The sequence below is a fragment of the Fulmarus glacialis genome, unplaced genomic scaffold, assembly GCF_000690835.1.
Source record: "Fulmarus glacialis isolate BGI_N327 unplaced genomic scaffold, ASM69083v1 scaffold28934, whole genome shotgun sequence".
NCBI classification, from domain to species: domain Eukaryota; kingdom Metazoa; phylum Chordata; class Aves; order Procellariiformes; family Procellariidae; genus Fulmarus; species Fulmarus glacialis.
Window position 1 is genome coordinate 1 of NW_009209181.1, and position 16,128 is coordinate 16,128.

General features: G+C 39.1%; 1 protein-coding gene across 1 annotated transcript in view; it reads left to right on the forward strand.

Moving 5' to 3' along the window:
- Positions 1-7,052: 7,052 nt before the first annotated feature.
- The window catches only part of PTPRB (protein tyrosine phosphatase, receptor type, B), a gene marked incomplete at its 5' end in the record, with an annotated part of 37,661 nt that continues 28,585 nt past the window's right edge, over positions 7,053-16,128 (forward strand). Inside the window, 5 exons of the mRNA XM_009576751.1 lie at positions 7,053-7,331; positions 7,677-7,934; positions 9,528-9,791; positions 12,200-12,469; positions 14,244-14,504. Of these exons, the coding sequence (XP_009575046.1) occupies positions 7,053-7,331; positions 7,677-7,934; positions 9,528-9,791; positions 12,200-12,469; positions 14,244-14,504 (1,332 nt within the window). The remainder of the gene's footprint in view (positions 7,332-7,676; positions 7,935-9,527; positions 9,792-12,199; positions 12,470-14,243; positions 14,505-16,128) is intronic.

Genomic DNA, 16,128 nt, shown 5'->3' on the forward strand with positions numbered 1-16,128 from the left:
ACGGCAGGTGCTCGGGGAGGGACGCCGGGCTTTTCCTTCCTGTCCCCTTGCTTCGGCCGGCTGTAAGAGGAGGAGGGCGATGCATTTACAGCTACTGTAAACCTACAGTGTTTGCTGAACATAGCTGTCCTGCGCTTGAGTTCTCTTTACCCCGCTGCCGGCAATAACCGCTGCCAAAAGTTAACCCAGCAGGCTTGAAAGGAGAAGGTGCTGTGAGGAGATTAGGTCAGCGCTGGGAGTACGTTTGTGCCGCTCCCTTAAGCTGCCATCCAGCAGAACGCTTTAAGAAGTAGTAGCCCGTAACATCCTTTGTGCTCATGCGAACCTATTGGCTTCATAGTTCCTCAGGTGACAGCTTATTTACTGTGTTTAAAATACAGTCTATTTCATGGCAGGGAGATCCTGTTCAAGGATAACTTACTGTTTCAGCCCATTTCTATACTTTTATTCTGTCTAACCAGAGTCTAAAAGTCAGAAAGTAAGGCCGAAACTTCTTGCTTGTATGTTTTCCTTGAATACAACCAGGAGGTGTTGTGATGTACAGTTGTGTGCAGCGTACTTACAGTGTCACATCCATGACTGGCTGTAAAAAGTGCCAAGGAAAGCTCCCTTTCTGCATGCGTGTTTGTGCGTGCATGTGAATAGCTCAGCTGTGAAGCAATGAACGACATAGAGCCACCGGCTACAGTGACAGAACAGAACTGTTTCTACCTGTATTAGTGTTTTTTTAAAGATGATGAAATATAGTATTGTCCAACCTCTTAGTGGTGGTAACACCAGTCTCAAAACAGACATGTCTTAAGTGAGGTCCATCATTAAATGCCTCCCTGATTTGCTCCTGAAGTGTTAGTTTCAGAGAGGTACTTTGCAGTATTAGTATTGAAGATTACAGCAGCCAACTACTTAATAATTACCGGTTCAGAGACATCGTTTACTGTCAGATCTTTTTCCCTGCATTAACCGTACAAATGCACTAAATACCCTCCATTAATTTGCTTTGGTAACTCAAGTTAAAAAAAGTCTAGTGACAAGTCTGATGGTGTGATAGCTATACATTAAGCACAAGTCATGTTACTTGGTAAAAATGAGTAATGGTTTCTATGCAGACAGTGATTTAAATCCATGCATCATGCCAACTGTTTTTAATATTGATGACTTGTAATTTGAAAATTGAAAGAATAAATCAATCGTTATCAGAGTGACAGGTATAAATCACCATCGTTACTGCATAGTAAAGATGTATTATTGAATATTGCGTAGAAGTAGAGAAAAAGATACCACTTTAGACCCCATTTTGATTAATGCATAATCATTTAGACAGTAGCTTGTACATGCCATTTATGACTTTTTTATCAGTAAATAGATTTTGCAAGACTGTAAGATAAAAGTGATTGGAAGCAACTGATGATTATAGTCATATTATGTAGCTGACTTCAGAGTGAAAGACTGATGAAAGTTTAAGTTGAAATTCTGCAAATTAGTGGACCATAGTTGAAGTGAGGTTTATGTTTGGATTTTGGACAGCAGAGATCAGTCAAAAGCATGAAATAAGAACAGAGGAACCGTGGAGGTTTCCTGCAAGGACAGCTACTCAGCTTGCTCTGTGGTTCCTTGCTTCCCTTGATTCAATCACATCAGCTGCATTGCTTGATGGTGTTCAAAATATGCAATTAGCTCCAAAATTTGTCAATTTTTTTTCTAAAGAATATGTAAGGTTTGTTGTGCCTGTCAACAATCCATGTTGTACTGTCAATACTATGCATTTCAATGCAGAATGAGGGAGGATTATTCTTCTGTATGTTTCCACTAGGGGCAGCATTTTAAACCAGTTTTCTGGAAGCTCTTTTTCACCTGTTGCTTTGTAACTTGATGTCAGTAGTTTTGTTTTATGATCTACTGAGCCTGAATGTCCATAGGCATGTGTCCCTGGCAAGTATCCTGTGAATATGAGCAATATTTTCAGCCATATTGTAAACAAAATTCCCACTGATTTGAATGGTAGCGGAACTGAGCTATCATGGGCCGTCTAAAAATATGATGTCTGACCTTGGTACTCAGTGAGGTTCCCTTCCTGAGCTCTTTGTCTAAGAAAGATGGGCTAAGCTGTCCTTTGGAGTTGCCCAGGTTTCTCCACTGACTATAAAAGGAGCCTAGGTTAAACCAGGCACCTGAAATTTAGATGGTTGAAGTTAAGTGAGAGGAATCCTGTCTCATGTGTTTACTTTTGCAAAATGAGGTTTTGAACATCTGTATTGTCTTGATACAATAAATGTACACAGAGAAAGTTGCAGATTTGTTTATACACCTAGTTCAGAAACATTTAACTTTTTGTTCATATTAAATCCTGTTGAAATTTTCATGTGCTCGTTCCTGTTACGAGTTCAATTTTCATCATGTTCCTTATACAAAGTGATGGAGTAGCTAAACCCATAAAATCCAAATATTTTGTTAAATTTTGAGTGCGATCTATTCTGACTGAGGACTTAAGGTGAAAGCGATGAATAATGCGTACCATACTTGCAGTTGTAATGTGAAGGCTTGGAGAGGACCAAATCCCTAACTTAATTTGGCCTTTTCAGTATTTAATTTCACATTAAAATTGTAGTTATGACAATGAGTTAAGTCTATGTTGTTTGCAAGTTTGATATTCCAATAGAGTAAGTGCGCAGCTCACCAAGGCTGCATAAACTCTCAAGTAACACCAGACCCTTCGTGAATCTTTGACTAGAGAAACAGTTTCTGTTTCACTTGTGGATGCATAGACCTGAAATCTAATAATGTATGGAATGCTGGTACACTAGTCCACTAAGGTGGAGTCTCTTTATTCAAGAAATTTTGATCTATGGGTTATCAATTTAAAATGACAAGTATTTAATCCTCTAGAGCAGAACTAAAATAGGTGCTCCAAAACGATGGAAAATACAATCACATATGCACTGTATAAGCCAGGTATACACAGGCGTGCAAACACAGATACAATGTTGGGAGTTGTGCTATTTTGGTAGAATAGGAAATGAAGAAAAAGCTGATAACACCATTTATCAGCTCTGAGCTACAGATAAATTTTCCACTGCAAACGTGAGATTACGGATGCTAGTAGGCACAAGCCTGTATATTTGTTTCACATTAATATTTACCATTTTTTATGTTTTTTGAATATATATACATAAAACAGCACATAAAACCATACAACTAGTCAGCATGTTGTAAAGCTGGGGCAACACATGCAACTGTTGGTCCTTTCATGTTATCTTTATTGTTCTCAGGAAGACTACTTCTGTGACTGAGAGCTACTTTATGACCAAAGATGGTAGAGTTGTGTCTTTCTTGATTTCAGATGAAATACTTTTTAAGTTCTCAGGTCTCCAAATGTCTGTGCACCAACATAACTATGTATTTCAGTAGTGTATTTTCAGTGACTGACTAGGTCTTTAATTAAAATTTTAGTTAAAAACAATAGTAGATGAACAGATCGTAAATTACAGTTAAATTTATGAATTTCAATTTTGAACTGAAATTCAGATTTGAAGTACTGGTCTTGAGAGCCATGAAAAACAACTTGGCAATTCCACTGCTTTCAAAAATATCTTCTAAAATAGGCTTATAAATGCCATTTTCAACATTGTTTTCTACAAAAATATTGCAGTGATGTATTATGTTACTGCCTAATCCAAGCCACCTGTACTGAGGGAACTAACAGGTAAATAAATTTTTGTCACAAAAATTGCTAAATATTTGAATTAAAAGAGGTTAAAAATTCCACCTTCTAAGACACAGACTGATAGAGTATTTTTCGATTGTAATATGTATCTCTGTAAATGCCAGAAGCATGGCTTGGCCATGTGTTCACTCCTGTAAATTTCAAATTATTTGGGACAAATCTGATTTATAAGCCATCTGTAGGAATAAATACTGTGACATGGCTCTGACTATAGGCTGTGTAATCCTATCATCTATAATCACGTAATGGTTATGATCATCGTCTCAAAAGGCAGAGTACAAGAAGAAAATAAATAACCATGTTTTAAAGATTTTCTAGGTTGCATATCATCCCAAAGAAATGGATATTTGTACTTAATAAGGACAATGAAATCAACCCTTTTTACTTAATCTTCAGAAAAGTCCTTGTGAAGTAGGTACTGTTTTATGAATAGGGAAAACTAGGAAAAAAAATGAATAGTTTGGTAGGAAGATGGCTGAGACTGGCAGGAATTCCCTGTTACTCAGTCCTGGGCTCATATCTCTCAGTTATTTTTTTTCTTCTGCATAAGGCAGGGGTGTTTCTGTGCTTACAGGCTGTATCTGGGAGTCATGTCATTGGGATTGGACATAACCATATCTATCGTTTCTATAAAATGTATCTGTAGCAGCTGTGCACACAAAGCATATCCTCTTCCCAAAAAGTGAAAATGGAAGTGCAGTATAATTCAAACAACATTAAATCTTCTGGAAGATTCGTTTGTAGACCAGGAGACATTAATTCATATAGTATCAAATGGTATAAAAATATCTTTGTGAAAATATTTTATTTCTGTGATATATCAGTGTTGTATCATTGCCAGCAGAGACTTGTATAACAATGTAAATGGCTTTTTAAGTGTTTGTTTCCAGCCAGCGCTCTTTCAGCCCAGGCACTTCCCAATCTCATTGTTCCTTTGTTCTAGCGGATGTACAAAGCACTGAGTGTTTTGTTTTCTGGACCAGATAGATTAGATAAAGTCTGAATTTCTGAAATTCACCTTCTAGGCACGCAACTCTTTTCTTTGCTAATGCACCTTGGAAGACAGATTACCCAGGACAGTATAAGCACTTCTAAAAATGTAGGAGATGTCTTCTTTTGTAGAATTTGGCAAATAATGCAGATTACAATGTTGATTACTTTTGCAGGACTAACGAGCAGTCAACCTTCCCCTAACTTTGTCAGAGAGAGAGTTAAACTTCTTGACAGTAATCATGACTGTTCTCTTGATATCAGTCAAATTAAAACCTTTTCAGCTGGCTGTGCATCTGACCATATATAGTGCTGAAATTTATTTCTGACTCCCAAAGTTTGACCTTTCTGATTAGAACAATTGCCTTCAAGGAACAAGATTATATCCCCACTATTCACTTTTGCCAACATAATAGTCTTTAGTGGCTCAGTATATATTATAGGTGGAGCTGGTAGTCAAGCCTATTGTTAAGATTTCCTGACACTTTTCATTAAAACCTCCTGTTTCAATTGCTGTAACTGGGTGAAGTTTTAACTATTTGGCCTGAAGTCTGATGTGCTTGGTCTTTGACTTGAGTTTTAGGTTTTGGTTTTGGGGTTTTTTTTCAGATGTAAGTAGAGTTAGTTGGGCCTTTAAGAACGAGGTCAAGAAAAGAAGACAGTTATTTTTATTTGTTGATTTTGTTAATTTAATTTTCATCTCTTTTTCGGAAGAACACTAGCGTCTCTGTGGTCCGAAGCAAGAATCTGAATTTAAGCAGAGACCTGGGTTCAAAGGGATACAGTGTTTTTCACAGAGTTACAGAATGGTTGATGTTGGAAGGAACCTCTTGAGGTCATCTGGTCCAAACCCTCTGCTTAAGCAGGGCCACCTAGAGCTGGTTGCCCAGGACCATGTCCACACAGCTTTTGAATGTCTCCAAGGGGGGAGATATTTCTTTGAAATTCCTAATATACTTGATTGACAGAGCATACCACCAAAACCTGGCACCAGTATGTTCTCAGCAGAGCTTTGTAAGAAGCAATTAAACCCTCTGCACCATCTAGGCTTTGAAGAAAAACCAACTTAAAGGCTACTAGCCCCATGGTACTCCTACCGCTGTATTCGTAGGGTGGGGGTAGGTTCGGCTTTGTCCTTTCAGCCTTTACAGTGCAGTTTTTAATTATGTCGTCTCACACTCTTAAAAAAATTGTTCAGGGAACAAGGCAGCAATGACTGCATTGGAAAAACGGTCTTATTCTTCTGTGTTTAAGGCACTGTTCATATGCAGACCTCAATTCTCAGCCTCGATGCACCATACGCTCCCTGCCTGATGCTAGGCAAGAGTAGCAGAGAGTCTACTCATGTGGAAGCCAAATTTAGTTGTTAAATTGTTGGGAAACCTTTACTCTTTAACTCCCCAACTTGTGAATGCTTGATTTTGCTGCTTTGGGTTGTTTTATGATACCTTTTCAATATGCAATTGCTTAACCTTACTGGGAGGCATAAATGTCAATACCTTAGTACATCAACATGTAATACATTTCTTTTAATTTGCATGAAGTCTTGTGAGCGATGAAATACACCTGGAGAATACAAGCAACCACAGTCTTTTGTTTCGGTCAATGTTTGCCATCCCTTTAGAGTGTATCATATTTTACAGGTGATTTTACTTGAGAGCTCCTTAATAAACAACATAATGAATGCTGAGAATTTCTCAGAGAAATAGTCCCAATTAAATATAGTTCCTAAAAGTTTATCCAATGTACGGTTTGGGGTTTTTTAAATCTATATGAACAATACTACAGCAGAGCAGAAGCATATTCTATCGGAATCTGTTTGAAGCGGTTGAAGTTAATACTAAAAACAGAGGATTGTTGCCCTTAAAATTGTGTAAATGCTCATGCCCATTAGTGATAAAGTGTTTAGCATGAGTGCTAGGAAATGAAAACCACTGGTACCATTGTATCTATAAAGCTACATTACATTGAGGCATTGAGTGTAATTTGCTGGGTTTTCATGTTTGCTGTTTCTTATTAAAGTTGTTACAGTTTTACTATCAGCAGATTTCCAAGCTTGTTATATACATCCACAACTGGAAGTGTTTTTCTACGTGCGTGTGTGTGTGAATGAGTGTGTACACATATACACAAGTAACATTTCTGAATTCTGCAGGACTCTTGTAGACAGATTTCAGTGATACGATGTTTATAAATGGAAAGAAAAAGACTTTTTGAAAAGCAGTGGCAGCATGATGATGATAAAGGGAGAGTTTTGGAAGGTTTTTTTGTGTAAATCTTCAGACAATCCCAATGCAAGAAATACTAGTTTATGTTTTCTGTTTTTTTTTTTTAACTACAGATCCCTTACCACCACCTCATTTTGAAATTAATAAGGAAAAAACTACACTCACAACCTTGCAGGTTCAGTGGGATCCTTCCTCAGGAAAGGTGGACTTGTATAACCTAGTATTATTTGATCACAATAATAAAAAGATACAAGAAGTTTCTGTACCAGGAAGAATTTCAAAAACAGAAAATACTTTTTCCAGTCTCATCCCTGGGAATAAATACAATGTTGTCCTCAGTGCAGTTGCTGGAAATAAGAGTACCCCGGAACTTCACATAAGTGGATCTACTGGTAGGACTTCTTCTACTGTAGTTCATCTAAATAAAACCACTTACGGTATTTTGCAGTTCTGCCTTTTGAAATTAACAAATATATATAATTCTTCTACCTTGCAAGATATATAAGTATCTATTGATTATAAGTAGAAATAAACAAAACATGAATCTCTGACTAACATAAAGAGTTGTTTGCTAAGAATGGAGGCATGTTGTTATGGTGTATTTGGACATAAATTTGGGGTTGGGTTTTCACTAACCCTAAAGACACTCAACATATTTCAGAAGCAAATCTGTTCAAAATTGCTGAAATTGAGGAGGTAACCATTAGGCCTTAAGCATGTGTTTTTTATTCCAACAGTGCCATCCCCTGTGAGAAATATTCAGGTCAGTGTCAAGACAGACACTATCCATGCTTCGTGGTCTCCTGGCTCTGGGCACGTGGATCGTTACAGGCTGGGGTTACTGGATAATTATGTCCCAGTTCATGAGATTCACCAAGAAGATCCTCTGACCTCCTACACTTTTTCAGGACTTACAGCGGGCCACCTGTATAACCTCTCTATCATAACCCAGGCTGCAGGATTGGAGAGTAGCAGTTCTCAAACAGTCAGGACAGGTATGATTTCAGAATTCGTCACAACAGAACAAGAAGCTAAGGCCATAGTCTACTAATATTACAGGACATATTTCAGAATAATAAGTGATTTGTGTTCCAAGTGTATATTCCCAGACGTCAGTGGCTGAATGACCCTTGGCAGGTGTTTCTCTCCAAAGGCTATAGAGGGAGTTAGAGACACCATAAGCTTATTTAGCTCCCTAAGTTAGCACTGCAGCAAAGTTAGCAGCTACATTAGCTTGTAGGGTGTCTGCAGCTAACTTAGCTCTACTGCTTAATGTGGGCAGCTCCATTAAACATGTAAAGTTAGGTGTTAACAATCTGAGCCCAAGTGCCCTAGTATCACCTCATATCTGTGAAAGAGGTTCATCTGACTCCTGTATGAACTTCTTCAGTGAATTGAGGCAGTGTGTAGTCTGGTTATTTCACAGTACTGAAGACAGTTTAACTCCATGATTCTTACTTAGCTGAATGGGTGATGTAGAGCCTGTGAGTTTTGCAAAAAAATATTTTCTGTGGTCTTTTTTCCTCCAGATTGCAAAATAGCTGTACTTCTGAAAAGGAAGTGAAAAAAAAATGTAAAGCAGGTTAAGAACTTTAAAATTTAATGTTGTGGGTTTTTTTTTTTCACAGAGAAGTATTGATTCACAGAACCAGAGTTTTAGAAATGAAGTTTTTTTTCAGGAAGGTTTTTCAGGATAGAGTTCTGTGGTCATAGAAAGATAAGTTGACATCCTACTAGAATCCAGTGGTTAAAACACTCATGTAAGCAAAAACAGGGTCATGCCTTTGCTTTCCTTAACTTCTGGGAAACGTAAGGTGCGGTTTCTCCTACAGAAATCTCACCACGTAAAAATAATTTAATATTAAGTGAACAATATTGTGATCTCTAGGGCACACAGATGAATGCTGTTGTCACCTAGCACTGGCTGTTCTGGGGATTATACTCGTTTCATTTATTTCTTCAGAATTTTTTATTTCTTCCTGTTGTCGGGTGCAAAAATTTTAAATCTCACAGGTTTTCTCAGAACATAAAAGCACTCCATCTAGCTCGCAGCATGGTCCTCCATTTCAGTACATAGTGTGCCCCAAGCCTGAGAAATGAAGATATGGGACGTGGCTATTGTCATGCTTTAACCGCCAAAACCAGGACAGCTATGCTTTTCTTTTGGTGGAGCATTTGAATAAAGGTCCCTTCTACACCGGTGTAAATCAGGCATAGCTCCAATGATGCTGTAGTGCTCTACCAAAATGTACGCAGGCATCTCTGTTCTTAGGAGCGTGTGCCTGGTCTGTTTTATAGTCAAAATGACTGGTGTGAGTGCAGCCATAACTAACAGATTTTCTATTCCATGAAACAAGAGTGGGGTATTGTAAGAGGTGTCACTCTCAGCAGTAGAATATCTTAAACAGGGCTGGGTTCAGTTTCGCTGTGAGCAGACTTTGCCCTTTCACTGTTCAGGCACAATCATTCATACTCCATCTCATATAACTATTCAAAAGCAAAACTTAACTATTGCCGTTTGGAGGCAGCAGGTCTTATATGTTCTATGGTGGAAGTATTTCATTCTCTTTCTTACTTTCTTTTTTTAGCCCCAGCTGAAGTCTTAGATTTGACTGTGACTAACGATGACAGCTTAGATGCTTTAAAAGTTAAGTGGAGAAGACCTTCAGGAAACCTCAATTTCTATAATATCACTCTGTCTCATCTTGGATCAGTTAAAGAAGTCAAAACTCTACAGCCACCGGTCACAGAGACTCACTTTGACAAGCTAACTCCAGGACGTCTTTATCAGGTTACTGCCCGCACAATCAGTGGTGAACTGTTTACTGATCGGATGGCAACTGGCAGGACATGTAAGTCTTCTGCTGCAGTAAGAACACTGTAGCCAATGCTATTTTTGCCTATGTTGGCCTTGTAGAAAATCATTGTAGGAGACAAAATGATTTGGATTCCAGGCAAAATAAGATAAAGAGCGCAATATTGTTCCGGGAGTACCCCTTCCTGACTCTCTGGCAACAGTTAATCTGGCAGCCAAAAGCAGCTCCAGCATAGCTTGGGAGCAGGAAACAATAATGCATTTTGGACCTTATAGTTGGGTGAGTCTGTTACAAAACTGTTCCACTCTACTGCGCTTCTGACCAACTTTGTTATCTTGAATTCAACTCAGCATAGTGTATAAAATGAGTTACATTATGGGGAAGTCTGCATGTAGTCAAATTGTTAACAGATTTTTAAGTAATTTTGCAAGGTCTAATATTATCCCTTGCTCCAGACACAAATCTACAAATAGGAAAAGATTAGGTCTCGGCTTTCTTTACTACCAACAGCATGGATTAAGGAAGGCATGTGGCAGCCTGCGTAGAGCTGGGTTATGGTTTTTTAATCTTCTTTCAGAAGTATAATTTTCTTTCAGGTATCTCTTGTATGAGTTCTGAACCTGAAAAATCCTGGCATAATTCTCCCACAGCATTACTGGCCACAAAGGTGTGTCATTTTCTCCACACCAGCCTAGCCCAGGAAGAATTTAGATGGGAAAAAACATATAAGTGGGTGAAGAATACATACATAAATTGTTAGTGGACTCGGAGCCAAAAAGTATAAAATGTGTGTGTGTGAGAAAGAGACAGCAGAATATTTTTTTAGAGACTATCATCTACAACTAAACATTTCGTGTGAAAGGCACATCCTTGACATATCTAGCTGCTACCCCATTCTCAGTGCAGGCTGGAAAAGACCTGAAAAGCCTTTCATGTCCAGTAAGTACAAAGCTGGACTGGTTATATGCATGTCTTTTTTGTTTGTTTAGCCTACCATTAAAGAACTTTAAGATTACCATTTCCATCTGAAGGGAGAGCTTCAGGCCCTCACTCAAACCACTGATCCCCAGATTTGTGACCTAGACCCAGTACTTTCGAAGTTGGGGATCTAGAAGTCCCATTTCCAAGGATGCTGATCATGTGCAATTCCTTCCCTTGACTTTTCCATAGACACCAAGAGCTTTGAAAACAGAATCACTTCAGCAGAAGCTTTGTGGCCTAAAGATAAATTTGTAAATCCAGGCTGTAAGGTCTACAGATACTGAAGGGGTTAGACTCTTAGGATCCCTCTGTAACTCACAGAGAGAGCCAGGCGCCCAGGAACATAATCCACATCGCTGTGGATTGAGAGGGTGCCTACGGCAGCAGAACCTGCTGAGGAATGTTGTGGTAAGGAATATGGACATCTCAGGGACTGAAACTTTGTACCATAAGGGCAATGACGTCCAGCCAGTCTGACAAGGCTGAACTTTATCTGTTATGATATAAGTACATCAGCAATTGAAACGTATCTCCCATATTCACTGGCATCTGGGAGATATAGGTTTGATACCCAGCTATGCCTGTGGGATGTGAAACTGCTAACTATTTTGTGGTGCTGGTAGAAATCTGTCAATCCTCTGTTAGGTACTGAGCAATTAAATATTAACTAAGCCAGAGAAAACAAGAGAGTATGATTCTAGCCTTGTAGTTTACAGTTAATACTTGCTGATGGTCTCAGGGCTCCAGTGCTGATCTCTTGAGTATCTTAACACTAAGCTATAGGTATCCTAACCTAAGAGTCTGCATCTGTCTTCCAGTCTCCGCTTGGTGTGGTTAATATTTAACTATTCCATGAAAATCAGAAAAGCTTCAGTGGTCCAGTGTGACCTTCAGCAGTAGGGCAGGAAGGTTGAGCATGTAAATTCAGGACCCTTGAAGTGGAGACAGGACGGAGTGGATGCTTTAATGAACCTCAGCTTGAACCTCGGTGCCTTACAGCTGGGAGGGCCTAGGACATACAAGGCCTTTGTGGAAGAAGCCTTTGCATTTCTGCTGCTGAGACCAGAATTTGGCCCACAGCGATTGAAGTTTTGGCTTTAGCTTTGAAAAATTGATTGACAGTTTCTAAGTTAACTTAAGTCCAGGAAACAACTGGGAAGCTAACTGAAAACTGTAAGATGCATCCGAGAAGTGCATGGGGGAGATTTTGCCTGCCCTAAGAAGGCTTGCCCATTTCTGGTGTCAGAAACCAACAGTGAAAAACTGAGTGGCTTGTGCGGGGAAGAGTAAAAAGTTATCTTTAAAATGAATGCCAACCTTTGTAACAAGATACCTCACGTTGCTCTAACTGATCCAAGTACTTCTACAATAGCTATGCTGCGAGACAGGTTTTGCCAGTCTGCAGTTACATCTTACCAGAAATAACCCACTTCAAATTTACTCTCTCTGTCTCTGTATTTCAGTTCCCCAGAAAGTTTCTGAGCTGAAAGCCAGTGGCGGTGGCTGGCTGAGGTCTCTGCGAGTGAACTGGCTGCCCCCTGCGGGAGACTGGGAGAGGTACCACCTGCTGCTGTGGAACCGCTCAGCCCTGGTGCTCAACACCACCCTCGAGAAGGACACCACGGAGTACCTCATCCACGACGTGGGCCTCATCCCGGGGAGGCAGTACGATGTGGACGTCGTTGTGGAGAGTGGCGATTTGCAGACCAAAACTAGCTGCACGGGGAGAACAGGTCAGCGTGCTCATCTGGGAAGCGTGAAAGTGCAAAATGTTCAGCGGGGCTCTGTGGACAATCAGAAAGAAATAGTACTTGGGAATCCACAGATGAATTTCACTATTAATACAGTAAAAAGGAGCTCTCTTGTGAAAAACAGAAATAATTATTTTTAGCAGTTCTGTGAAAACTTTCAGGGTTATTTTTGTGGTAAATATATTGTTAGTGAAAGTTTTGGGAATTGTATCACCATTCTGTCATGACTGAGGCATAACACTACATGTATAACATTTCACTGCTACATTTTGTAGCTGACTGCAGGCACCCTATATAGTTCTTTACAGAGAGCAATATAGATTTTCCTGGATTGTTCATCAGTGTGTTCAGTGGCAAACTAGTTTACTTGACAGCTTGTATAACTAATTAGTATCAATAGTGTTAACCAAAACTGGCTGAGGTCTTTATTAGTATGGCTGTTCCATAACGTCCCAGTTCTTGTTCCTGTGCTCCAAAAATAAAATGGGGTTAGCCAGTTCAAGTCAGCCTTTCCAAAGGAAATGCATATACACTGCAGTGACATTACTGGAATTCTTTTGGAGCATGCTAGTCAAAGCCACATCTGATTGCTTCAAACTTAAAAAATAGTTGCAATATAATTGTTAAAAGTTCTGCTGTGTGAATGCAAAATAAGTGCAATTCAGAGGACAAGAAGACTTGGAGGGGGCGTATCAGGCAAGGCTCAAGCCTGAGCCTTATCTCACAGGAGAATGTGAGAAAAGACAGGGCCACCCTACTTCATTCTTACACTTCCTGGTGCCTGCCTTTCCTGCTACGCCCTTACCTGTCATTCCCCGAGGGCTTCATTTTGTTGGTTTCGCACAATGGCAAGACCAGTAGATGCTACAGAACTGAAGCTTTCTCTAGCCAACTTGATCAGAGGAAGGCAGATTCTCATCTTGCTTACTTTGATATACGTTACAAATAATTTAAGTTTATGGTGTTACTTTTAATTGACACAGCTAAGTGATTAGAACATAGTCCAATAAATAGCCAGCAGTGGGTGTATCACAACTGTATTTGACCCATAGTCAGGTACATAATGTACCTGTTATGAAGCATAGGTATTAGGCCCTATTCTGACTTAATTTTCTCTTACGAAAACCCACAGTCTTGGAAAGTGAGTTGGATTTCAGTGTAACAGGGACAAAATCAGATTGAGGACTACGTTAGGTAACAGATGCCCTCTGTGTGCATACATGCACACACACACAAACACACACAGAAGTTCACTGATCAAATTCTTTTGTACCACTGTAAGTTTGGAGTGTCTCCCAACTTCACTGAGATACGAACCAGTGCAAAATCAATGTCACTCTGACCCTGTAATTTGCATCCTTGTTTGTTACAGCTAAGTTGGTGTAGATCTATTTTATGGTACAAATGTTTTATATCCCTGACTAGCACCCACAGTTCAAGAGGAGGCTCACTGATTTCACTGCATTTCCGTTCATACTAAAATATATATCCTGGCATAAGTTTAAACCTAAGCATTACAGCCATAATGCATTGTTGAAGTCTGCTGCTACAGCCCTTTACTGGAAGAGTAGCGCAAATACTAGATTTGTAAGATTGGCTTCCTAGACAAAGGTAAAGAATCTCCTCTTGATTACAAATACTCTGTTGCTGTCACATTTCTGTTTTACAGAACACATTCCTTACAGCAGCTTGAGATATGACATGTGTGTTCACTACAAAGTCCTGTTCTCGTTGTGATATTCATGTACTTTTACAGCTCCAGAGCCTGTTCTCCAGCTCCGTGTGAAGCATGCTAATGAATCTTCACTTAGTGTCATGTGGGTGACCCCTGTTGCGGAATGGGACAGCTATGTGGTTTCACTTGGAGACAGGGATCTTACTGTCATAAAAAAAGGGCTTGCAAAAGAAGCTAAGGAATTCACTTTCACTGACTTGGTACCTGGAAGAAAATATACAGCTACCATCACTACCATTAGTGGGATTTTAAGCAACTGGACTTCAGTGGAAGGAAGAACAGGTATCATCCTGTCAAACTATTTTAATCTTTACTTCTGTTAACCATTAACAACTTTCTTTGCTTTGTAGTGAACTGAATGAACCCAGTGTCTAAATATCAAAAGTCTTGAATTTACATTTGTTTCTTCAATAGAAGAGTTGTGTTTCTGAGTCTCTCATTTCTATCAGTTATGTTGCAGTATTTATTTAAAGTTTTGGGGAAATGGATATGTAATTCTTAGCAAAACAGTTTTCTGTAATATTATGTCACATCTGATCAATCTACATCGGCACAAGATTCCATATAAGAAGAACAATTTTCACTGGGTATCTTCAGGAAGGTCACTTCCTTGATTCAAAGCATTCATCATCTGGAAAAAAAAACCACCACCACCACACAGGAAAATGTTGCTTTAGGGGGAACATTCCAAGGTTGACAGACACAAAACATATGTGACCTTGAAAATGTATTTTGAATCTCTCTGCTCTTCTGATTCCAAAATCTGTATCTGTTACTTAGGATGATGACTGTGACGCAAGGAAGGTCCCATTCCCAACCCCCGCAGGGTGCTAATTTTGTGCACATGTACAAGTTTTAAACCATATGTGTTGCTTTACTCTGCTTGACTTATGCATTCTCCAGTGCAAGCAAAGTCTTAAAATGTAGCTCTGGTCTGGCACAGCACAGGGAAAAACAAGCTGCTAGTGTATGAATCTAATCATGCCTATGGCTTGATAATGGTCCTTACTAAAATGCTGTAACTCCTTCCAAGGCCTGAAAAGTTTGACTTACACTTTCATTTCTCTGCTATGTGATTAGATAGCTGGGATTTCACTTCCTTCTGCCTTATGCCCCTTTAGGGGGCCTATTCAGGCATAAAGGTTACAGTGTCCCACTTCACTAGTATGAATCAATGCTTGAAAACACATCAGACAGGGATAGTGTGTCAGCATTACATTCAAAGTGATAAAGAACAAACATCGATGAATTTGAACGTAGGTTTTAATAAGCATTCCAGACCTCTGAATCTTCTTTTCAGTAGGACAACCTACTAAGCTTGCAAAATATTGCTGTAAGTATGACAGAAATAGGTCTTACATGCTTCCCAGATTGGTCAGCTTCCAGTAAAGCCTGAGGTGTCACTGAAAGTGCCTTTCGCATAGAAATCTGGCACTTCTGTTTCTTGTTGGACCTTGCTATGTTATGACAGTACTGTAAAATGGGTGGAATTTTTGATTCAGGTTTATATGAATGTTACGTTTTTTCAGCTATGTGCGTAATTTCTAGCTCTTGTTAATGATTGCTAATCCAGTACTATGTGTACAAAAAGGTTGACATAAAATGAGATGAAGCTTGCAATCACATTTTGTAAAGTTAAAGGGTTCTTTATTTCAGTTGTGCTTGGTCATGTAAGCAGAAATACTTGGAAAGAAGTAGCTGTATTTCCTTGCTTAGACCAAATATTGTCAAATTAAAAAAAAAAAAAAAATAGGTAAAATTTGTGCTAGATATTCCATTCCTTTCTGTTCTTTCTTTTTCCTTTTTGGTCTGGCTAAGTTCACCAGCTTGTACTTTGATAAATGTCATGTTAGCTTAACAACTAATTCATCTTTTGACGCTAGAGAAGTTATTATCCTGCAGATCT